At 40.1% G+C, this 23,062-nt stretch overlaps 1 protein-coding gene and 2 non-coding genes across 3 annotated transcripts in view; all 3 read right to left on the bottom strand.

The window, feature by feature from the left end:
* CHD8 (chromodomain helicase DNA binding protein 8) overlaps window positions 1-23,062 on the bottom strand; it is a 78,693-nt gene that overhangs the window by 8,507 nt on the left and 47,124 nt on the right. The window contains exons 10-34 of the mRNA XM_006161420.3: window positions 22,158-22,241; window positions 19,043-19,180; window positions 17,576-17,697; window positions 17,184-17,427; window positions 15,927-16,103; window positions 13,716-13,859; window positions 13,220-13,475; window positions 11,990-12,200; window positions 11,543-11,738; window positions 10,590-10,757; window positions 9,604-9,783; window positions 9,371-9,481; window positions 8,607-8,803; window positions 7,872-8,071; window positions 7,610-7,766; window positions 7,429-7,518; window positions 6,965-7,068; window positions 5,445-5,574; window positions 4,087-4,162; window positions 3,579-3,633; window positions 3,192-3,399; window positions 2,572-2,780; window positions 1,759-2,478; window positions 1,394-1,545; window positions 820-1,122 (exon numbers count right to left, since the gene is read on the bottom strand). Coding sequence (XP_006161482.1) covers window positions 820-1,122; window positions 1,394-1,545; window positions 1,759-2,478; window positions 2,572-2,780; window positions 3,192-3,399; window positions 3,579-3,633; window positions 4,087-4,162; window positions 5,445-5,574; window positions 6,965-7,068; window positions 7,429-7,518; window positions 7,610-7,766; window positions 7,872-8,071; window positions 8,607-8,803; window positions 9,371-9,481; window positions 9,604-9,783; window positions 10,590-10,757; window positions 11,543-11,738; window positions 11,990-12,200; window positions 13,220-13,475; window positions 13,716-13,859; window positions 15,927-16,103; window positions 17,184-17,427; window positions 17,576-17,697; window positions 19,043-19,180; window positions 22,158-22,241 — 4,632 coding nt within the window. The remainder of the gene's footprint in view (window positions 1-819; window positions 1,123-1,393; window positions 1,546-1,758; window positions 2,479-2,571; window positions 2,781-3,191; window positions 3,400-3,578; window positions 3,634-4,086; window positions 4,163-5,444; window positions 5,575-6,964; window positions 7,069-7,428; window positions 7,519-7,609; window positions 7,767-7,871; window positions 8,072-8,606; window positions 8,804-9,370; window positions 9,482-9,603; window positions 9,784-10,589; window positions 10,758-11,542; window positions 11,739-11,989; window positions 12,201-13,219; window positions 13,476-13,715; window positions 13,860-15,926; window positions 16,104-17,183; window positions 17,428-17,575; window positions 17,698-19,042; window positions 19,181-22,157; window positions 22,242-23,062) is intronic.
* On the bottom strand, window positions 7-113 carry LOC114004554 (small nucleolar RNA U6-53/MBII-28). Its single transcript, XR_003546683.1, has one exon. It is a non-coding gene; the product is annotated as a small nucleolar RNA U6-53/MBII-28 (small nucleolar RNA).
* On the bottom strand, window positions 4,623-4,732 carry LOC114004553 (small nucleolar RNA U6-53/MBII-28). The gene has a single exon (XR_003546682.1). It is a non-coding gene; the product is annotated as a small nucleolar RNA U6-53/MBII-28 (small nucleolar RNA).

Here is a 23,062-nt window from a genome sequence, read left to right as displayed (position 1 = left end):
CCTAGTGCCCCTCAGATAGATTCATGAGAAGTAAAGATTATCTCAACAACACCCAACATAGGGTAAGTCCCTACCTGGTGTCTCAGTATTAGCATGGCAACTCATCACAGGGGCAAAATCCTGCTATTCCTATCACATACTAATTTAAGAAACTTTTCTTCTTTGAGTATTTAATGACCATCTAATAGGATTCAACAAGAAAGGGAATTGTGAAGAATAAAAGTTACCATCTATAAAACAAAAAATAACACTAGTTTAATTTCAGTAAGAACAATTCCTTTTTGGGACCAGCAGGTGGTGTGGTAGTTAAGGCACTGGACTCCCACGTGGCTAACTGAGGTTCTAGTCCTGGACCTGGCGGTTTGCTATTTCACTTTCCCTTTCTTTTTTCTCTAGTATGTTCTTCTAAGCTATAGCAAATTTAATAATAAATTAATTAATTAATTATTTAAAAAAATAAATTATTCCTTTTTAATTTAGTAAGGGCCACAATGCTTAGGTGTCTTTTAAACACCTTTCCATTAATTAAATTTTGTTTTTAAAAAAATCAAGCTTAGATCTACAATTGAACCACACAAAGTCTTGTGTTGACTTGAATTCCTTCAAAAATAAGGTTTCTTTTCATATAATCCTCAGGACTTTCCTCTCTTACCTCAATGACTTTTCTTAAATAGATCTTTCATGAGCTCTAATTTTTTTTCTCCTGGCATCTTAAAAGGTAGCTGACCAAATGAGTTTAGTATCCCATTTGTGAAACTAGTAATTACAAAGGACTACAATCTCCTTCTGCATTTCCCAATGCCTAAATGTTGAGCTTACATCTTTGATCTGAACTGTAAACTCCTTTTCATCCATGCCTCGGCGAAGTTTGGTGAACTGGGCTGCTGCTGTGGTAACTGCAGATGCCTCCTCCTCTGCAATGGAAGCTGCACTGCTACTTCGTGGTGTGGGCACTGGTGAGTCACCATATTCTCCTGGTGTCAATGAGGGACTGTCTAGTAAGTGGTTGCCTGGCCCCAAAATTCCTCCTGTTACCATTTCCTGGCTCCTGCGGCTAGAAGGCCACTTCCCTGAGAGTACAGCCTGGCATACGAGGTCAATGCGGTTTATCAGAACACGATCCTGAAATAAGAAATACAGTTTTAAAGACCTGAATACCACCATTGTGATCCTGAGATATACAATAGTACTGTCATTACCAGAATGGAGAAAATTCATAAGGCGGAAAAGGGGGAAGTAGTATTAATAGAACCCTAACTGAAATGGGAAGTATTTTATGAAAAAACATGTAGCAGTAAACACAATTTGAAAACTGCCAAACCATTTGTTCCTTGTTCCCTGTGTATGTTATGTTGTATTCCTGTACTCTACCTGTTAGGAGTGAGGCTGTTACCTTGGGCCACTCAGAGGCTCTTTGTCTTTCCTGCAGCAGCAGCAGCTCAGGGGTCATTTGTTCTCCATCTTCATTCGGGAATCCATCTTGGGACATAGTGAGGGACAGGAGACTCTCTTCATCATAGAGCTTTGAGCGGGACCGGTCAACAGCTAGAGAGCACACAGAATGTGGGAGGAAGGATGGAAGAATGTTACAAGGGAATGGTATTATACAGGCTTTGAATAAAGGCCCAAAGAATAGATCTCTTGACATTTTATCAAATCAAAATCTGAATCTCTCTCAAGAAGACACATTTAGAAAAGAAGGAAAAGTGCAGAAAAGGAAATAGGGAAGAGGGCCAACAGCCTGTCACATGCACTCACTTAGCTTCTCTTCCTTCTCGTCCTCACTCTCATCAGTGCTGGAGCTGGAGCTGGATGAGGATGAGGAAGAAGAGGATGATGGTGATAGCTTGCTCAAGTCCAGCTCAGAGTCTGAATCGTCCTCATCCTCCAGTTTGACTGGTGGAACACTCCGGGAAACCAGAGGGGTAGTATCAGAGGGGGCTACTTGCATTTCATAGTCTTGTGGGGTTGGTCGGCTCCTGGCCACCACCTCATGCTCTAACTTTAAAGTCAGACTCTCCAGACTGGGGACCTGGGCAGCTGTCTCCTCAGGTGACTTTTCAACAGGAGCATCTGGGCGCAGGGGTAATGGTGAGGCAGTGCGCGAGGTAAACTGCTGGTGCAGCAGTGGAGTAGAGCAGCGTGACAGGGATGGAGCTGGTGCTCCTGCTTGATGGTTCTGCATATAATTCATACGGGCAGCCAGAAAAGAGAAGTCTGGATCCTGCATGATGTTGCAGTCTGTTTGGCTCACCCCATGGCGGGCCGCCCCTCGTAGAAGCTCCCCATCATGACGAATAGGCTCCCACCATTTGGGCAGTTCAGGACCTGGAGGCTGACACAATGCCAGCCGATCTTCCAAAAGAGGGTGACATAAAACTTGTTCCCTTAAGCGCCGAAGCAATTCAATACGATAGAGAGTCCGTGAGGCCCTCTCCTCAGTGATGGGCTCAATGAACAAATTAGGGTCTGGGGGTTCTGTAAGAGATGGAGATGGAAGGAGTAATCAATCAAGAATCAGCCCTGTCACCATCTGTCCACCCTTGCCTTAGGTTCTCCATTCTCACTTACCATCGCCAGCTGCTGGGGGAAGGCGGCACACTTGGCGACACATGGCCACAAAGCCATGGAAGTACTTGGTAAGGCTTTCGTCTGTTTTCTTGTCCAGTCGAGCAAAAGTGCGGAAGCGATCCCAATGGAACTGCATGGTGTCAGGGTCATATTCCACACCAAAAGTAGACACTACTCGATAGAAATCAGTTTGTTCACGCCTTGTCCATCTATAAGGAAAAAGGAATAACAATAATAGTGATAAGGACAACTGGTCACTTTTTAGTGTGATTTAGTATACCTGAAACCACGAGATACAAAGTAGAGGCAACAGAGAAAAAGAAAAAGCTCAGAAGAGGCAGTGAGAGGTACAATATAATTTTCAAGAATTATCAAGGTAAGGGGGAAAATGATGCAGGCAAATAACTCAATGAGAATGTGTACACAGGAAACCAACCTGAGAATTAAAATTATTGCACATAAGTGGGGTTTGTAGTCCTAGAAGTATTAATGCTTCAAGGCATAAAAGATGGTCCCTCCGTTGGGAATTCCAAATAAATCTTCCTAAAATGCTTTTCAATATAGAGTTCATAGGTGAAGACATACTTATAGCTCAGACCAAATTCCTAGCTATGTTTTACCGTTGTTGTTTCTCTCGCCGGGCAATTTCTTTTAGCTTGAAGGCTGCTTCACAACGCCGCCTTCGCCGGTCCCCACGTTCTGCAGCCTCTATCTTCATCTGTTCTTTCTTGTAACTACGCTGGTAGGCTGTTACTAGGCGCCGAAGCCTAGCTGTTAGGGCAGAGCCAGGAGGCCAGAATAAATGGCCTGGCTGTTGGGTCACCTGGGCTGTGGGGAAACAAAGTAGAATGAATAGGAGGTATACAGAAATAGTAGTAGAGATAATACTGGTATTTTAACCCACCCAAAGGCAGAACTCTTAGAAATCCCAGGATAGCATAGTATTCAGTCAATTCCCCAACCTCACCACCCCACACAGTATTGTACTATTTGACCTAGAAGTTTACCTTCATCTCCATCAATCACTGAGATCTCCTCATCCATCATCATCAAGGGATCACCCTAGAGAAGGAGATTCACCCCAAATAATGGAGTGGGGAGGGAAAGGGGGGGAAGTTGGCACTATGAAGTCACTTTGTGTGTGTTCTATGGCACCAAGGGATTGAGAAAAATACCTAATGAACCCTCACAAAAATTTGGAAACAATCAACTAAATAAGAAAGTAGAACGGGAAAGGTCAATTCATATTAATGACTTGAAGAAAATGGTATTTGAAAATTAATTAGTAAAATAATATGCTTCAAGTTTGAGCTTGGGTCCCCCCTCATCTACAAAGCTATCACTGTTCTCCCCCAGCTAGCATCTTAATTCTTTCCATTAATGCTTTGTATTCGTAAATGGTATTTACTTTTAATTTTTTATTATGTTAATCAATACACTCAAGATTGTGACAATGGGATGATACTTAACTTCTTAGTAGCAGAGAAAAGCTAGATTCAAATAAGAATTCCTTACCTCATCATCTTGGTCCTTTGGGGGACCCTGGAGTGGTTTATATTCAGGATCTTCACAATCCTTATCAAAGTCAACCCTAAAATTATCCAGAGACAGAAAAAAATGTTAATAATGTACTATTAACAAGAGGAACCTAGGATAAAGACCTACCATAAAATCCAGCATGGAATAGTCTTTAATGCTCACAGAAATGGCAGAACAGGTCCTAAGCTTTGGATCAGTTAAGTATGGCCTCTAACAAAACAAAAATTTATGAAATACTAGTAATCATTCATAACTGATTGAATTTAAAATTCATTTCTCTTGATATCTCTGTTTATTGTTTAACCCATTCTCTCTCTCCTGTTTACTTTTTATTGTTTCTTTTAAATGGTCTATACCTTTTTGTTTTTACTACTTTGCTCTGTTGAACAAAAAGGTACATAATAAATGACCTTCCTCTGAGGGTCCTATGTAAAGCAAAATGAGGTTGTGATCATGAAAGAGAAATCTGATTCTTGAAGAAATAGGTATTTACTAAGCCACTTAATTCACATGCCCCTCAGCTCTCCACGTGAGAAGTTTTGTTAAACTCACTGGCACCCAAACCAGGGCAACACTGCCCTACCTGGTGGCTCAGTATTAGCATGGCAATTCATCATCGGGACATATACCAAGACAGAGTAAATACCTTTAGGTGTCAATTGAAAGATGATAAACCAGGGTTAAAATTTCCTGAGGCGCTATTACATAAACAACATGTGAGAGCTGCCTGGCTATTATCTTTCAAGAGAAGTAGTTACCCTCTCAGCTACTATAATGGTACTGAAGAGCACAAGTGCAAATAAGCCATTAATGAGTATCACTAATTTTTACCATTAGTTGCATCTTATAGTAATGTGTGGTATAGGCCACTTTATGGAGTCCATTCTGTTGGACCTACTCTTTGTTAAGGAATTAGCATTGATGTGTATATCCTCCATTAAGAGTCCTAGTGGGTTTGGGACCAGCAGTTGGCACAATGGTAACATCACTGAATTCCCATGTAGTTGACAGTGGGTTCGAGTCCAGGACTCAGTGGCTTAAAACTCATGCCAGGTGTGTGTGCATATATGCCCAAAATCCCAAGAAGAGAATGGAGAAGGGATTCTGGCATGGCCATCCCGCCCCCTGGGAGGGGTGGGTGATTTCTCACATTCTGTCTCTCTATCTCTTTGTTTCTCCAGAGAGTACATGCACCCTATAGCAAAAATCTCTCTTTAAAAAACTCCCAATGGATTCAATCAAGGCCAGAGTTATGTTATCTTTTATCATAAACAACTAATAGCCTTCATAAGATAGTCTCAGAATTTTAGGAGAACAAAACCACCAATGCTTACCCTTCTACTATGTCAGAGAAATTATCCAACACCCTATGTTCTGCTGCAATGGCTTTGTCATCTGGTCGGCCAGCCTTTTCCAGAAAGCATAAGGCTGGGTCTGCCCTCATAGTATTATACTTCTCATAGCCTAGAAGAAAAAGGGTCATAAGTTGAAGAAAAATTGAGATTCAGTTTTCCTTTTTGCTTATTTTGTAGGCTACTAGAATAATTACAATATGTGACCTACTTTGCTCATAATACAAAATATGGTTAAAATGTTACCCTTACTATATATAACTTTTTCTCACAGTAATTTAGAATCATGAGTTTTAACCTAATAACTGATAATACAAATTTAATCAAAAATTTATATTTTATGGTGAAGGATTTACACAACCTTTAATTGGTAGTCTTTTCAATCATCATTTTTACTGAAAACTGAAGTCAAATAAGGGTAAATCACACATCCTCAAGTGGGTAAGACACTTGTACCTATGAATAAATAGGTACTCAGTTAACATTTGATAAATGTTCAATGAATGAACACACTCTGGGATATCCTCTAAAGACTATAGTTTTCCTTATTTCATTAAACTTCTCTGAAACATGGAGATTAAATACCATTAGTTTTATTTTATAGAAGTAAACAGAAAATTATTCTTTTAAAAAAGAAAAGATATTGGGAACCAGCAGTTAGCGTAATGGCTATGTCGCTGGACTCCCACATAGTTGACCGCGGTTCGCGTCCCGGACCCGGTGGCTTAAAACTCACGCCGGGCGCGTGTGCGTGCGTGCCCAAGATCCCGAGAGGAGAATGGAGGAGAAGGGATTGCGGCGTGACCATCCCCCCTGGGGGGTGATTTCTCGCTTTCTGTCTCTATGTCTCTCTCTGTCTGTCTGGCGAGTGCACGCGCCCTACAGTGAAAAATCTCTCCAAAAAAAAAAAAAAAGAAAAGATATTCTAATTCACCAAGTCACTGGACAGGATATTAGCACTCACTCCTTTTGATGCTTAGAATTTATTATTAGGCAAAACTGCAAAATGAGTATTTTTCCTTTTTACCCTCTATTTTTTTTTTTTTCCACACAAACACTGTTGCTCATACCCTCATACCTTCATTAGAATGACTGTTGAAGATTTAGACAACTGGGACATTTAAACAAATAGAACACTTTCAGCAAGTCACAGGAAAGTCATAAAATGAAATGTGGTTATTATTAACATGAGTAGGTATATTACCTCTCCTGATTCATGAAATCTTAATTTAAACCCTTCAACAACAGTGGGGTAACATATTGGTAACGGTGATTAGAGATGGGAGCCTACCTACCTTGAGATTTAACTAGTCACTTGGTCTTTCGAGGACATGTATTTATAGAAACTATGCTCTATTCTCGATTTTTAAATAGTAGTTCCCTACTCAAACAAATTTATTGAAGATCAATTAGAGAACTCCATTACCATGAGCATTTTGTTAAATGTTCCATCTGTGGATCTAAATCTTTAGTAGAGAACTCTTCTAGGAGAAGGTACTTACCATGCTTAAAGACTCCAATGAGCAGAGACTTGTCAGCCTCACTATCCCACCATGTTGTTGGAACCTCCAGCTGATCCACTACTGGGAACCATATGTCAATCTCACTAAAGGTGCAAGAGGACAGAGTCAGCAGATCAATGCAGAATGTCAAAGTGGTAATCCCTGAAAAGATTATTACAGAGTATCTTCCTTTATCCATCAATTTAAATGCTCTTGCATCTGCCCTGCTTTCTTCCATCAGCATCAAGTCCAGAGTCAGCTCCTCAATTTAGGAAGGATTTATGTCTGAATAAACCCAATCTAAAGTTGAAAATGTTTAAATTGAAAGCTGTCTATACAGGATTAAAGACCTGATATGTAGATCTGAATTATCAGGTATCCCAAAGATAGTATAGAACTAAATAAGTCAGTCATTCTTTCCTGGAATAAAATAGGACACAAAGAAAAACAGAGCAGTGTTTTACCTGGCAATGGCACCTCCTAACACCTTTTCTGCCTGGTCTCCAATTACCTCCTGCCTCAGGTAGTACAGCATTCGTACCCGCAACAGGACCCTAAAAAGTAGAGAGGAAGAGCTGACTCTTTAACAATGTTATCAAGTCGAAGGTGGGAAATGCTTAAGATTTTGCCAAATTTCATCCTTACTTGTTACACTGATGTTTTAAATGCTTCTTATAACTCTCATCTTGGAATAGAGTATCAGGGTTATATTTTCGGATCCAATCTGCCTTATGTATATCAAAAGTACTTTGTGACTTTACTTTTTTCCCTTTGCGTCCACGGGGCACAGGGATAGAGAGACCTGGGAAAGGGGAGACATTGAAGACTTGGATTGAGAAAAACCCTTAGACCTGAAAAAGAATAAGCAACCTATAGAAAAAAAAAAAAGTAAAGAGTTGATAATTACCTGAATGATTCTGCAATTCTTTTGTCTTGCCATTTTCAGCAGGGCTAATCAAGTCCCAAATGAAGCCTTTGATGTTTTCATCTCCACGGTAGTGTAGAAGACAATACACAAGGATGGCCCGGCAAATTGTCTCCACATCTCGCTCAGTCATACGCCGCTTGAACCGCCCATGGGACAAAATATCTCGCCACCGTCCCCAACTGGAAGAAAGATAGAAAACAAAAAAGTTAACTACATTAATATATTTCTGGGAATTCTTAATTCATTGACATTCCCTTGTTTCCCAGAATGCCATCTCCCAAAAGGTGAGAGAAAAAAGACTTTGGGGGACCAGCAGTTGATATAATAGCTATGTTGTTCAACTCTCATGTAGTTTACCATGGTTAGAGTCCCAGACCCGGTAGCTTAAAGTCATGCATCCCAAAGTGCATGCATGCCCAAAATCCCGAGAGAAGAATGAAGGAGAAGGGATTGTGGCATGGCCATGCCCCCTGGAGGGAGATTTATCACTTTCTCTCTCTCTACCTCTCTCTGGCAAGCACATGTGCCCTATAGCAAAAACCTCTCTTAAAAAAAAAAAAGTCTTTGGTAAATATGGAAACATAATAAATTCCCACACTAAAGCAAAAAATTTCCTGTTTTCCCCTCTTTGGTCATAGTCTCCAATTTGGAAGGAAAACAAGTTCTCTCTCAGGATAAAGATGAACTACCTCTCATGGTAAGGTGCATTCTTACCCATACACCAGAAGGTGCTTTTCCACACGAAAGCAGTCAGTACGCCCATAGGCATGATGCCGGTCATGTCTACGGGAGCGAGGCCGCTCATCATCCTCACTTTCCAAGTCAGAGAATTCCACTAGGTCATCATCTTTCAGGGTACTGAAGTGGCGGGTCTGTTTTCGTACTCTAGGTGTGTCAATCACCAAGTTATTCTACGCAGAGAACAGAAGTAACTCTCTTCATGATATACTCATGGGAAAACAATTAGGACAATTGTGGGGCAGGCCCTATGGCCTAGTGGCAAAAGGATCCTGATCCAACATAGCCAACCACCGGTTAAATCCTGGCCCCAGTGGTTTGAAAAACCCACTGGGTGCATGTGCATACATATCCCAAATCTCAGCAGGATGGTGAAACAGAGAATAAAGGATTAAAGTGTGACTAAACCCCTTTGGACACTGCTTTCTCCCTCTTCTCACACCCCCACTGGGAAGTACATGTACCCTCTGGCCATTAAAAAAAGAAGACAATTATGAATTAAAATAGTCTGGGATGTAACAAATGTAGATACCCAAAGAACTCTCTTTTCCAGGATTTGGGAAGCAAAATTAAGTGGCAGATATCTAAGCATCTTTCTGGGGCCTTCTAGGCAGTCTCCACACAGACTTTGTGCATATCATCATAAACAGCAATTAGCATCAAATAATCCAAAAAAAAGAAAAATCTTACAAGTAGTACATCTTCTGTGATACCTCTTCCCTAAAGAAGAGTAAACTCACCTTGCTATTGAGCAGATCCATGTCTAGGTCAGCCTTTTTGGCCCACTTCTGCCAAAAGTTGGGGTCATCCAGAGAAATATCTGTCCTATTTTCAGAAGCAACAAAACTTGCCTGGTAAGGAACAAAGACAGAGTAAAGGCAAGTATAATACCTTTTTGAATAATGGGAAATCAGCACTTAATACATATAGAAATCCCAGAGATTTTCTAGCCTCTGACATACACAAAACATACCTTGGCAAAGGTAGAACCTTTTCCTTCAGATTCAATGGTTATGGTTGTAGTTCGCCTTAATAAGATCTGGTCAATGTCCTCTTCACAAAATTTGGAGCCCTCATCATCTTCCTCCATTATGGCCGCATATGCTCCTTTTCTTAAGAGATCTTCAATCTCCTTCTTAGAGAACTGTTGGATCTGAAAAAAACAACAGAAAGATAAAAAGACTACCAACAAAGACCAGATGATGTAGAAAGATAAAAAGACTACCAACAGAGACCAGATGATATAATGGCTACATCGCTGGACTCCCACATAGTCAACTACAGTTCAAATCCCGCAAATGGCAGCTTAACCCCACCCCCCAGGGGGCTGGCAAGTGGCGTGGTGGTTAAAGGCGCTGGATTCCCACATGGCCAATCACGGTTCAAGTCCTGGACCTGATGGCTTGCTTTCCCTCTTTCTCCCTCTCTCTCTGTCCCTCTCTGGTCAAATTAAAATAAATAAATAAATAAAGTTAAATAGAATCCTGGGGGGAGAATGGAGAAGGGATTGCAGTGTGGCCATCCCCCCTGGGGGTTGGTTTCTTGCTTTCTATCTCTCTGTCTCTGCCTTTCTGGCGAGCGCATGCATCCTATAGCAAAAACCTCTCAAAAAACAAACAAACAAACAAAAAAACCAGAATCATTCAAAAAAACAAAAAAAACAAAACAAAAAAACCCACCCCGGGCTTGTGTGCATGTGTGCCCATCCCCCCAGGGAAGGTCATTTCTCACTTTCTGTCTCTTTGGCAAGTGCATGCACCCAATAGCAAAAATCTCTCTTTAAAAAAAAAAGACTACTAACATAACATTATCTGGTCATATTATGATATTTTAGTTATTCCATTGTAAGAAATAAAAATTGAGAATTCAAACAAGGTTGTCTGATTCCTATGCAGAAATAGCTTTTGCCTCCACCTCTATGACTCACTACAGAGTTAGTTATAAGCCAACAAGACTCACTCCAGTAATGTTGCCATCCCGACCACTCATGGACTGAAGCACAGCCTTATCCAATCCCAACTTGAGGCTAGCCTTATCGAACATCTCTCTCTCATAAGAATTACGAGTGATGAGTCGGTATACTTTAACAGCTTTGCTCTGCCCAATTCGATGACACCGTGCCTGGGCCTGGTTTGGAAAAAAAGAGGGGGGAGAAGATAAGGAAAACAATAACACTAAGTTTGAGGGAAACAAAAGATATAAAATATTAATTCACAAAACTTTCACATCCATAAACCAGACATAAGATCAACTCAAAACCAAAAGACAAAAGATAAGAGTATTGCCCCATGGATGTAGAGCAGGAGTCAGCAAACATCATATGTAGAATCTAATTCTGTACATAAGTTTTATTAGAACACAGACCCAACCATTAATCTATATATTTTTGATGGCTGCTTTTGTGCTATAGGAGCAGATGCAAGTAGTTTAACAATAGTACTTTATATCTTTTTTTTGGAGAAGTTTTTGCTATAGGGCGCATGCACTTGCCAGAAAGACAGAGAGAGATAGACACAGAAAGTGAGAAATCACTTCCCAGGTGGAATGGCCACGCTGCAATCCCTTCTCCTCCATTCTCCTCTCAGGATCTTGGGCATGCACGCACATGCGCCCGGCGTGAGTTCAAGCCACCAGGTCCAGGACTAGAACCAGAGTTGACTACATGGGAGTCTAGCGATGTAGCCATTATGCCAATTGCTGGTTCCTTTAATATCTTAAAAAGCCTGTGAAGCCAAAGGCATTTACAATCTGGTCCTTCAAAGACAGTGTTCAATGACTCCTAACCTAATTGCCACACCTACCTAAATAAATAATCCCACACTCTCTGAAAGTCAAGTTTAAGAGATCCTGATGTTGCTGAAAAACCACCCAGGTCTAGTGGTTAGTCCTTAAAAACAATGATTTTTCTTTACCTGCAGGTCATTTTGTGGATTCCAGTCTGAATCAAAGATGATGCAGGTGTCAGCAGCTGTAAGATTAATACCAAGTCCACCAGCCCGGGTGCATAGCAAGAAGACAAAGCGGTCTGAGTCAGGCTTGCTGAAGCGGTCAATAGCAGCCTGTCGGAGGTTGCCTCTAACTCGCCCATCAATACGTTCATATAAGTACCTGTGTGGGAGTCGTGAGAAAAAAAAAAATTAATTGCTAAGAAGAAGAACAGACCAAAAAACCAGTCTAGGATCAATATTAGTATCCCTTTATCTCTAGCTGAACAAAAATCATTTTAAAAAGTTGACAGTGAGAGTCTTATATACTTTTTTTATTGCAACTGGCCAACACTAATTAAACCCAGGCCCTTCTACTCTTTGCAGCTTTATGAAGATACAGTAATCACAAAACTAGAATGACTCTTTGCTCACCTCCTCTGGATTAAATAATCCTCTAGGATATCTAGGCAGCGTACCATCTGAGAGAAGATCAGAACTTTATGACCACCAGCTTTAAGTTTTGGAAGTAACTTGTCAATAAGAACCAATTTGCCAGCTGAACGAACCATAGCCTGCAGGTGGAAGTCATGAGGTATAACATGACAAGCTTCCCGAAATTCTGTTAGGATTTTTTCTTCTGCACCTGCCAAAAGAAAAATCAAACTTGATGCTGATTCATTTGATTAAGGTTATCAGTTATTAAGACGAAAAAGTGACTTAAGAGCAGTATTTCTCACACACACAACTTCAGCACCAAAAAAATCATAAAGCACCTTTAATTGTATTATACAAATTATTTCAAGTAAGACAAGCCTATGATTATAACTGAGGAGAAAAACAAGTAAATATGTGGACAACGATGAAGTTGAAACATACAAATCAGTATTACTATCCTACTGGAATCAGAAAAAGAAACAGCAAAACGGGATTATCAGTGAGAATATCTAGAGAACAGAATACCCTGAGTTCTTATTCATGAAATTCTAAACAGCAAATACTATTTCATTTTAGAGATTATGCAGGCTAAAGGGAGTAAAAAGAATTACAGAAAGACATTCCACATAATCTTCTTTTAGCTTGGGAGCAGCAGATGGCATAATGGTTATATCACTGGACTCTCACGTAGTCAACTGAGGTTTGTGTACCAGACCCAGCAGTTTAAACTCATGCCAGATGCGTTGTGTACCCAAAATCTCGAGAGGAGAATGTAGAAGAAGGAACTGTGGTGTGGCCATCCCCCCTGGGGGGTGATTTCTCGCTTTATGTCTCTCAGGCGAGCACACGCACCCTATAGCAAAAAATCTCTCAAAAAATAAAGGACAACCACTCTTCCCTACCCCTAAGTCCACCATCTCAAATTAGGTCAGATTAGTTAATACATCCACTGTCCCTGAAAAACATCATTTAGAAATTAAACACAAACAGGAGCCAGCAGGTGGAATGGAGGTTAAGGTGCTAGACTTCCACATGGCTGACTGCAGTTCGAGTCTTGGACCTAGTGGCTTCCCCCTTCTCTTGCTCTCTTTCTCTGTCTCTTTGGTCAAATTAAATAAATAATAATAAATAATGCTAACAAATAAAATTAAATAAATAAATATATATATTTTTAAAGTTAAACACAAATAATGCAGAACTTCAGGTATTTTCCAAGAAGTCCCTCACCATTGATGAGATAGGGGTGGTTGCAACACTTGCGCAACTCCATCATCGTGTTGAGTAGATTAGGCATATTGGTATGACCTGCCCCTTTGGAAAGGAAAGAGAAATTCTTCTCCAAAATAGCCCGGTAGTATTTCTTCTGGATGTTAGTTAACTCTACTTCAATAATAGTTTCCTGTTTAGGTGCCAAGTTTTTTTCAACATCTTCTTTGAGTCTTCTCAGCATCATTGGCTTGGGAATGGCCTGTAGCTTTTGAACCTGTAGTGCATTACAGAAAGAAAAAGCAATCATGAGAAAATACATTCTACATTATGTGGAAACATGAAAAAATAAAGAATTCTAGTATCTATGGAATACACATGTTGTACACCACCACAGATGATGTAGGCACACGGTTATGAAGAATTTCAGAAAAGTCCTTGATGTTAGACGTCTGTTTTTTAAAAACTTTACCTTTTTTTTGTACTGGGGAGAGATCTCATCAGGGAGATTTCCTACCTGTTCTTCTGTCTTGAGATCCCCAAAATCCTTGAGGAACTCTGATTCTGAGGGAAACTGTGAAGGTTCCAAGAAATGAAGCAAGCTAAATAGTTCCTCCACAGTATTTTGCAATGGTGTTCCTGTGAGTAGCACTTTGTGTTCCTAAACATCAAGAAACAAAAGAATAAAATTAAAAACAACAAATTGTTAGGATTCCTTCATCACATAATCTTTTTTTAGAATTATTTTTTTATTTATTATTATTTTTAAATTTGAACAGACATAGAAAGAGGGAATGTGAGAAAGCAGGCAAGCTGCCAGGTCTAGGACTTGAAATATGACCAGCCATGTGGAAGTCCAGTGCCCCAACCACGTTGCCACCTGTTGGCCCCATCATAGTATAATCTTTAGCTTTACATATCTTTTTTTTTTTTTTTTAAGAGGTTTTTGTCTTAAGGAGGGTGCGTTCGCCAGAGAGACAGACAGAAACAGTGAAAGGGAAAGTGAGAAATCACCCCCCCAGGAGATGGCTACACTGCAATCCCTTCTCCACCATTCTCTTCCCAGGATCTTGGGCATACATGCACATGCACCTGACATGATTTTCAAGTCACCGGGTCTGGGACTAGAACCGCGGTCAGCCATGAGGGAGTCCAGCGACATAACCAGCTACGCCATCTGCTGGTCCCTACTTATCTATTAAATGATGGAAATGGACCAGATACCTTTCATAACTTTTCTTTCACTTGCTCCCTCTTTTGATAAATACAAAGCATTCAAGAAACTCCTTCACATTATTTGTAACAGTGAAATAATTTAAATATTATAAGCAAATAAAGAAATAGTAATTAGGATTTTTTTTTTTCACTTACATATGTACCATATTCAACTTCCTACAGATATACTAATCTGTCCCCCTATAGAGAATATACCTGTGCTGGGATAAATGTGGCCATTAATTCTTTTTACTTCCTCCTATAAAGGTTTACCCCTTCAATGAAGGTTTGCCTGTGGCTTGCTTGCTCTGACAAAGACAATATAGTAGTAAGGATGACTGGAACTGTGTGAGTTTCACAGCTTACCTCAAAGAGCTTGTAGCTTCCAATCCTACCATCTTAGAACACTGCCCAGAGACTACCAGGTACAAGAGACCAGTTTGGCCTACTGGAGAAGGAGGACATGTGGAACATAACTCATGTGCCACAGTGACAAACCAGCTTTGGTTGTTAGCCACAGCAGAATTAATAATTCAAGGTAAGGGGGATGGCAGGTGGCATGGTAGTAAAGAGCACTGGACTCCCACATGGCTGACCGTGGTTCGAGTCCCAGGCCTAGAGGCTTGCTTTCTCTCTCTCTCTCTGTCCCTCTTTGGTCAAATGAAAATAAATAAACAAATAAATAAAGTTAAGAATAATAATTCTTTAGAAAAAAATAAAGTTAAATAAAATAATTTTTTTTTGGAGAGGTTTTCGCTATAGGGCGCGTGTGCTCGCCAGACAGACAGAGAGAGACATAGAGACAGAAAGCGAGAAATCACCCCCCAGGGGGGATGGTCACGCCACAATCCCTTCTCCTCCATTCTCCTCTTGGGATCTTGGGCGAACACGCACACGCTCCCGGAGTGAGTTCTAAGCCACTGGGTCCGGGACGCAAACCACGGTCGACTACATGGGAGTCCGGTGACATAGCCATCACACTAACTGCTGGTTCCCAATAAAATAATTCTTTAAAAATAATAATTCAAGACCATCAGAAGAATCGCTTAGTTGAATTTTTAAAACCACAAGTCATCCATTTCTCTGGGTACCCTATAGGCTCCTTTACGTGGCCTCCAGATGAGCAACCTACAATTGCTTTCCAATTCTTTCTTTTTTAAAATAATTACTTTATTTAACTTTCTTTATTTAATTTGACCAGAGAAGGACAGAGCAAGAGATAGAGAGAGAGGGTGAAAGTGAGAAAGCAAGCTGCCAGGTCCGGGACTTAAACCACGATCGACTATGTGGGAATCTAGGTCCCTTAACCACCATGCAAACTGCCAGCCCCTCCTTTCCAATTCTAAAGTTTATTACTTAATGGGACTTTCAAGTTACTACTCCCATAGGTCATACCTACCACTCAATATCGAGATTTGGCTTTTTTTCTGTTAAATTAGGGTTATTTTAATTGCACAGAGAATTAAGGTTGATTCTAGATGTTTCCTACCACAAGTCAATGTGAGGCACTCACCAGGTCCATGTGCTTGAGACTATCAAGCAGCTTACAATTACGGTTCTTCAGTCGATGGGCCTCATCGATGATAACACAGCGCCATTCAATTTCACGAAGTTCAGGACAGTCTGATAAAATCATCTCAAAAGTGGTGATCAGGGCATCAAATTTGTATGCACCTGGGATTAGCCGCCCCTAAACATGAAGGCGACAGTGTCAGAAAAGGCCTAAAGTGTACCTAAGTGAGTTCTTCAGAGTTACTTCAGGCAAATTTGATAGAAAATACAAGTTGCACCATAACCCTCCTCCACTACTGTTTGTTTTGGTTTTTGGTTTTTTTTTAGTTTTGTTAGAGGATGTGTGCACTTGCCAGCTAGAGAGAAACAGAAAGCAAGAAAACACTCCCCAGAGAAGATGGTCACATTACAACCCTTCATTTCTCCTTTTGGGATTTTGAGCATGCACGTGAAAGCACCTGGAATGTTTTCAAGTTGCCAGGTCCAGGATTTGAAATACGTACTCGACCATGTGGGATCTAACCACTTTAATAACCATGCCACTGACTAACCCTCCACTACTGTTTATATTCGTGATAAACAGTGACAAGGCACTGGACATAAGATATACTGCTTCCTCAACAAATCTTGCTTCTTCAGAAAATGACAGACCTCACTGAAAAAGTAAGACATTTTTTATTCTGCTGTATGTCTAGTTTGTGTATCTCTGCCCTACATCTGCTGCTGTTGAACAACTATATGCAATAATTGTTGGACAGTGCTGAAACGTACCAGACAAAAATAAAAGTGAAAGGGCCAGCAGGTGGCATGATGGCATAGCCAACTGTGATTCAAGTCTGGACATGGTGGCTTGAAAATCACCGCAGGCACATGTGCGTGCATGCCCAAAATCTCAGGAGGAAACTGGAGGAAGAGGGGTTATAGTACAGCCACCACCCCCACTGGGATAATTCCTCACTTTCTCTCTCTCTTTCTTCCTCTCTCTGGTGAGTCCATGTGCCCTACAGCAAAAACAAAAACAAAACTCATCTATGCAGGTAAAAGTCTATTTAAAATGTATATATTAATAAAGTCAGAAATTTGACTAGATCATGTCTACTGGAAAATAATTACCAAGTCAAAAGAACGCTCTGCACATTGGCGCACAAATATGCCTTAAATCAAAGAAAAAATAGTAACAGTCTTTTATTCATATCAAGCCCCTGAAATACCAGGTACCTTGACCTACTCTCTCTGAACCACAGCCACTACAACTCACCCGTGAATCTTTGCAGTACATTTCATATTGCTGGATCATCTGTCGGCTAGCCAGACTGCCATGGTACACAATAGTATTCATCTCTGTCCATGTATTGAATTCTCGCTCCCAGTTAGTAATTGTGGATAGTGGAGCAATGACCAAGAAGGGGCCGTGGATACCCACATTATATACCTCCTGCAAGAAGGCAATGGACTGAATAGTTTTGCCCAATCCCATCTCATCAGCCAGGATGCAGTTCTGCCTACAGAATCACCAAGGGAAAAAAAAAAAGCATGTCAGAAAATACCATCTTAAAAAAGAGTATGTAGAAAGAAACCATTTCAACAGAAAATAAATAGAAATGATCCCCAAACTAAGCTTACACCCCATGGGTCAACTCTATTTTTTACCTGTTATACCAATTAAAGAGTAGCCAATTGACCCCTTCCAACTGATATTCCCGTAACTGATTTCTGTTTTTATATTCATGTGACAGCTCCAATTTCTTCCAGGCACTTGCCTGTGGACGATTCTAAAAAACAGAAAATTTGAATAAATGGAGTGAACACAGTAACAAAATTAGGTAAGACTTACTAAATAGTTCAAGTAGTTGACTGAGGTCAATTCAAAGACAAAATTGCTTGGGATTTAACATGCCGGAAATATTTAAATATGTGTGTTCATAAAGATACTTTAAGAAGAGTGGAAAAACCCACTGGTCACTTTTAGAGGATCGTAGAGAACTACTGCATTATTTTGGAAACTGGTAAACAAAGGAAAAGAGTATTTATCTTGTATACAATCTCCACCTCAAGGTAACCAAATGCTAAATGAATCAAATTTCTTTTTAGAAAAGACTCTGGGGAAACTAGCAGTTAGCATAATGGCTATGTCGCTGGACTCCCACATAGTCGACTGCGGTTCATGTCCTGGACCCAGTGGCTTAAAACTCACGCCGGATGCATGTGCGTGCGTGCCCAAGATCCCAAGGGGAGAATGGAGAAGGGATTGCGGCGTCACCATCCCCTCTGGGGGGTGATTTCTTGCTTTCTGTCTCTATGTCTCTCTCTGTCTGTCTGGCGAGCGCACACGCCCTATAGTGAAAACCTCTCCAAAAACAAACAAACAAACAAAAAAGACAAGACAAGACTCTGGCTAATAAATGAAGAAATGATAGAATTAAAGTATTACCACTTTAAAATGCTTAAAGAATGGATCTAGACAATGATCAAAAATAGCTGGTTATGGAACCAGTAGTTAGCGTAATGGCTATGTCGCTGGACTCCCACGTAGTCGACCACAGTTCACGTCCTGGACCCAGTGGCTTAAAACTCATGCCGGGCGCATATGCGTGCATGCCCAAGATCCCGAGAGGAGAATGGAGAAGGGATTGCAGCGTGGCCATCCCCCCCTGGGGGGTGATTTCTCACTTTCTGTCTCTCCGTTTCTCTCTGTCTGTCTGGCAAGTGCACGCACTCTATGGCAGAAATCTCTCAAAAAAAAATAAAATAAAATAAAAAATAAAAAAAAAAAACATATATATCACTGGTTCTATCTATGAAGCAGATTTATCAGTCCCCCTTCCCTATCTGATCAAACCTCTAGAACACCGACATCTATTAAAACTTCCTAGAAAGTAATAAACAGTGGCTAGTGGCTACCATACTAGACTCCACGTATTTAACAAGTTTTAGGGTTAGGGTTAGATTGGTCACATACCAGTAATTGTAACCTGGATGATGGGTATGGGTACACTATATTTTCCACTTTCATATGTTTGAAAATTTCACCAATAAAAAGCTAAAACAACAAAAACTAACGTAGGAGGAAAAAACAAAATCACTGCCTATATAGGCCTTAAATGCATAGATACTTACCACCCTTTTCAGTTCTGGGTGCCTTGACTGGATTCGTTTAAATTCACGAATCTTGCCTTCATCAACATCCTCTTTTAGCTCCCACGTACTATCCTCATAGGGCAGAGAGCACCATTTTACCAGGTAATAAATTACAGGCTAGGAGAGAAGAAGCCAAAACTGAATCTGTGTTTTCTATAGAATTGAACTGTAAGAGCGAATCACAGTGTTGACACCTAAAACTTGCTGAAAACTTCAGACTGAGCCTACCAACCATAGCTCACCTACTGATGTGCTATTCATAGCTTTGATTGCTTTTCCAGTTGATGTATCAGAATGTATTGTAACAGTAAAATGTCTATCCAGTAGTCTACAGAACATTAAACATTAAAACACCTTGCTCTCATTAACCAAACAAATTAAAAAGAGAGAGACAATTATCTTCCTATATTGTGTTGAATTAAGAGATGTATGGCTCTCGGGGGCTAGCAGGTAGTGTAGTGGTTAAGGTGCTGGTCTCCCACATGAGCGACTGTGGTTTGATTCCCAGACCTGGCAGCCTGTTTTCTCACTTTCTCTCTATCTCTGTCTCTCTCTGGAGAGCACATGTGCCTTATAGCAAATTTTAAAATAATAATAAATTAAATTTTAAAATTCTTAAAAAAAAAAAAAAAAAAAAGAGAGATGACTGTTGCATACTATTCTCTTTACATCAAGTGTCACACAGTAGAAGCCAGGCCACTTTCAGGATGAGAAACAGGGCAAATCTACAGGTGCACGCCAGGGCTCTCGCATCACTAGATTGCTGAGCCCAGTGCTCAGAGGGCAGGTGCACTTCAAAAGCACTCATATGGTGGTAAAGAGATTTCTTTGTGAGCCCCAGGAAGTTAGTAGACAAATAAGAGAGAGGTGTCGGTGAAGAGAGGTTAACAACAGCAAAGAGAACGTCCTGATGCTCCACTACAGTACTACTGTAGGTAGGCATTCCATGCACATGAGGGGACATAGGCCAACAGTAAATGGCTCCTATTGTCACTGCTGAAGATGACTTTGCCTTTATTACATTTCCATTTGGGGCTTTAATATAAACCAAGGACTAGATTGGGCCTAGTATAACCAACAGGAATCTCTTGTCAATTCACAGAATACTCCTCAGTCAGCCAGCAAGCAGTGTGAAAGTACCTTAAAATAGTTGAAGATCAAGGAATCGTTAGTGGGGCCAGCCAGTGGTGTGGTGGTTAAGGTGGCTAACCCTACATGGCCAACTTCGTAGTTTCAGTTTTGGACCCAGTGGCTTCAAAAACATACTGGGTGCATGTGTGTGCTCAAAATCCCAGGAGGAGAACAGAGGATGAGGGACTATGGTGTGGATATTGGCCCTGGTGGGTGATTTCTAACCTTCCCACTGTCTCCCTCTTTCTCTGGCAAGTGCATGTGCCCTATAGTGAAACAAAACAAAATAAAACAAAACAGAATCCCTAGAACTAAACAAATTGTACTTTTTCTTAATTGTAGTGAGGCAGGTCACTTTCTATGTAAAGTCATTGGTCCAAATCATGCATTCCAACATCATACCTTATTTTTCAAAGGATCGTAATATTTACTCTAATGGTCATTTCCATTATTAGGTAATGTATAACTGATGACAAACTCATTTTTGGGAGGGCGTAAAGTGGGGTACACAGAATGTCACTGTCCAATACTGGAAGCATAAATTACATTACTGGGGAACTAAAACACTTTCATTTATTGTGCCAGTGGTTAACACATTCCAAAGGCATCCAACCAAAGATAAATTGCTTTTGAAAGGGTAAAGATATTGGTATAAAGTAAAGGATTTTCCAGGCTGAAAAGGCTCAGGTCCTAAATTTAATATTTAAGACCAAAACTTAAGAGTAGCTATCCTGTCCTAATAAAAGGCCCATTCTCCACAAACCTCTCACAAATTAATCTATAATAACTCCCACTTCAACCTGAAAAGCTGAATATGAATTATATGAAGCATGCTTGTTAGGATATGACACAAAATTGTACTAGGCCCTAGACAACTGAAGTTCTGAGTGATCCTGAAGGCTTACAGAGTAAACTTCAGAATTTTAGAGGGAAGAACTTTACTCATAGGTCTTACTAGAATCATGCAGGGATGGAGCAAGTCACTCAAGTCATGATGAAGCTCAGCTCAGCACCCAGCACTGACCTCTAAACAAGGTTCTAAAGTTCTCTATTGGTGCCTAAGTAAGAACTGTCAGAAATGATATAAATTTTGTTTATAAAGCATGACCCTATAAAGCTATACCAACTATTACTAATTAAGACAAAAAGAAAGTGAAGAGTATGAGGAATATGGTGGCTCACAGACTAAATATAAATTTGAAGTAAATTTAAAATAGAACATTGAATTCTCTGGTAGCTTAGATCTGCAAGACTGTATTTGGAAAATGAAAAGGTGATTTTTGAAACTATATCAGCAAGTGTCTTAAAATATCTAAAATCTTCTCCAAAGTGTTAAGAAAGCTGTTATGTAGTGATTCCCAGATCAAGCAATTTATGAAAACTTCATCAAGAATCAACTTACAAATAATGATAAGGGTCCCATCCTAGAGTTACTGAATCTGAACCTGTGGGAATGGGACCCCAAATATGTTTTAAAATATAAATTCAAATCAATTTTAATGACAAAAGAAAAGACAACTAATGGTAAATTCAGGAACAATCTAATTCTAAATAACATAAATTAGAGAAAGTTGAACTATTTCAAGTATTTATATATTTATACATTTAGAAATTTGTGAAATATCCCTTTCCCCCCACCTTACATTCAACCTTCAACTGCTACGTCAAGGATCTCCTATTTAAATCTGAGGGAAAATAAGATCAAGGTAAGTAGTCTTTCAGTAATTATAAATAAATAGCTCCCAAATGTTTGACTTTATAGGAATCTTCCCTTCTAGCCTCTCTTCCTACTCCCTTACCTTCTTGTTATTTTTTCCTAAGGATCACACAGAAAAATTCAGAAATACCTTTTCAGTCCAAGGGATTTTTCAGCCATACCTGAAAAATAAAGGATTGACAGGCGGACCAGCAGACATTTGTAAGAGTCCTTCCATGTTTCATGTTCCTCCATGCCCCAACTCACCTCCCCATTGTCCTTGTCAATACTGTGAGACTCATCCAATATTCTATCCACCTCTACGTAATCTGGATTGAAGGGTTCTTCATCCTAGGTAAGTTATGAAACCAAGCAAGGACACCAAAAGATGACTGTTTGGTAACCACACCTCTACCTTACCTTAAGCAGGTGATCCTACTCCAAAATTCTTAAGAAAACAGAAGCCATCCAATGGGAATTTCCCATTCACAATACCAAATCCTAAAAGCTTGCCTATGTCTGTACCACTCTTCTCATCTGTTTCCAGAGAGAACATATCTTCTCTCAGAAACCATTCAAGGGACATGAGGGGACTTCAAAAACATAATTAAAAATTGAATTAAATGGAGTTTATTTTGGTGTGAAAATTTTTGTAATCCATGTATTTTTTTCATATGTATTTTCCATGAACTTTTTGAAGACCTCTCATCTTTGCTCTGGATTCCATCCCTTCATGTGTTCATTTTCATTCATTCATTCATTTTCCAGTTTATTTCATTCAGGAGCAAGAGAGACAGTACCCAAAACAGGATCCCAATGCTGTGATCCAGCCTAGTTTCTGCCAACTCTGGATCATGGAACATGTGTCCAGTGTCCTCAGGGAGGTCTGGACACAAACCTGGAGGAACATTCCCTCTGGTCAGCCTGGCAAAGAGACACCTCACTGTTGTGCCATTATCCAGTCCCACTTCTTGTCTTCTTAGGAATCCTTTCTTACTGAATCACTCCCATAAACATATAAACATGGTCCACTGTTTCTTAAAAATGACATTCCTTGACTACATCCACCTGTAACACTTTGTCTGCTTTGGTTCATACCCAATCTTTCACACAAGGTATTTTGTTTGACTAACTTCCTTCCTTCCTCCCTTCCTTCTCTCCCAACCTTCCTC

This window comes from Tupaia chinensis, unplaced genomic scaffold, assembly GCF_000334495.1.
Source record: "Tupaia chinensis unplaced genomic scaffold, TupChi_1.0 Scaffold138584_1, whole genome shotgun sequence".
NCBI lineage: Eukaryota > Metazoa > Chordata > Mammalia > Scandentia > Tupaiidae > Tupaia > Tupaia belangeri.
This window is presented reverse-complemented; position numbering and strand designations above follow the sequence as displayed.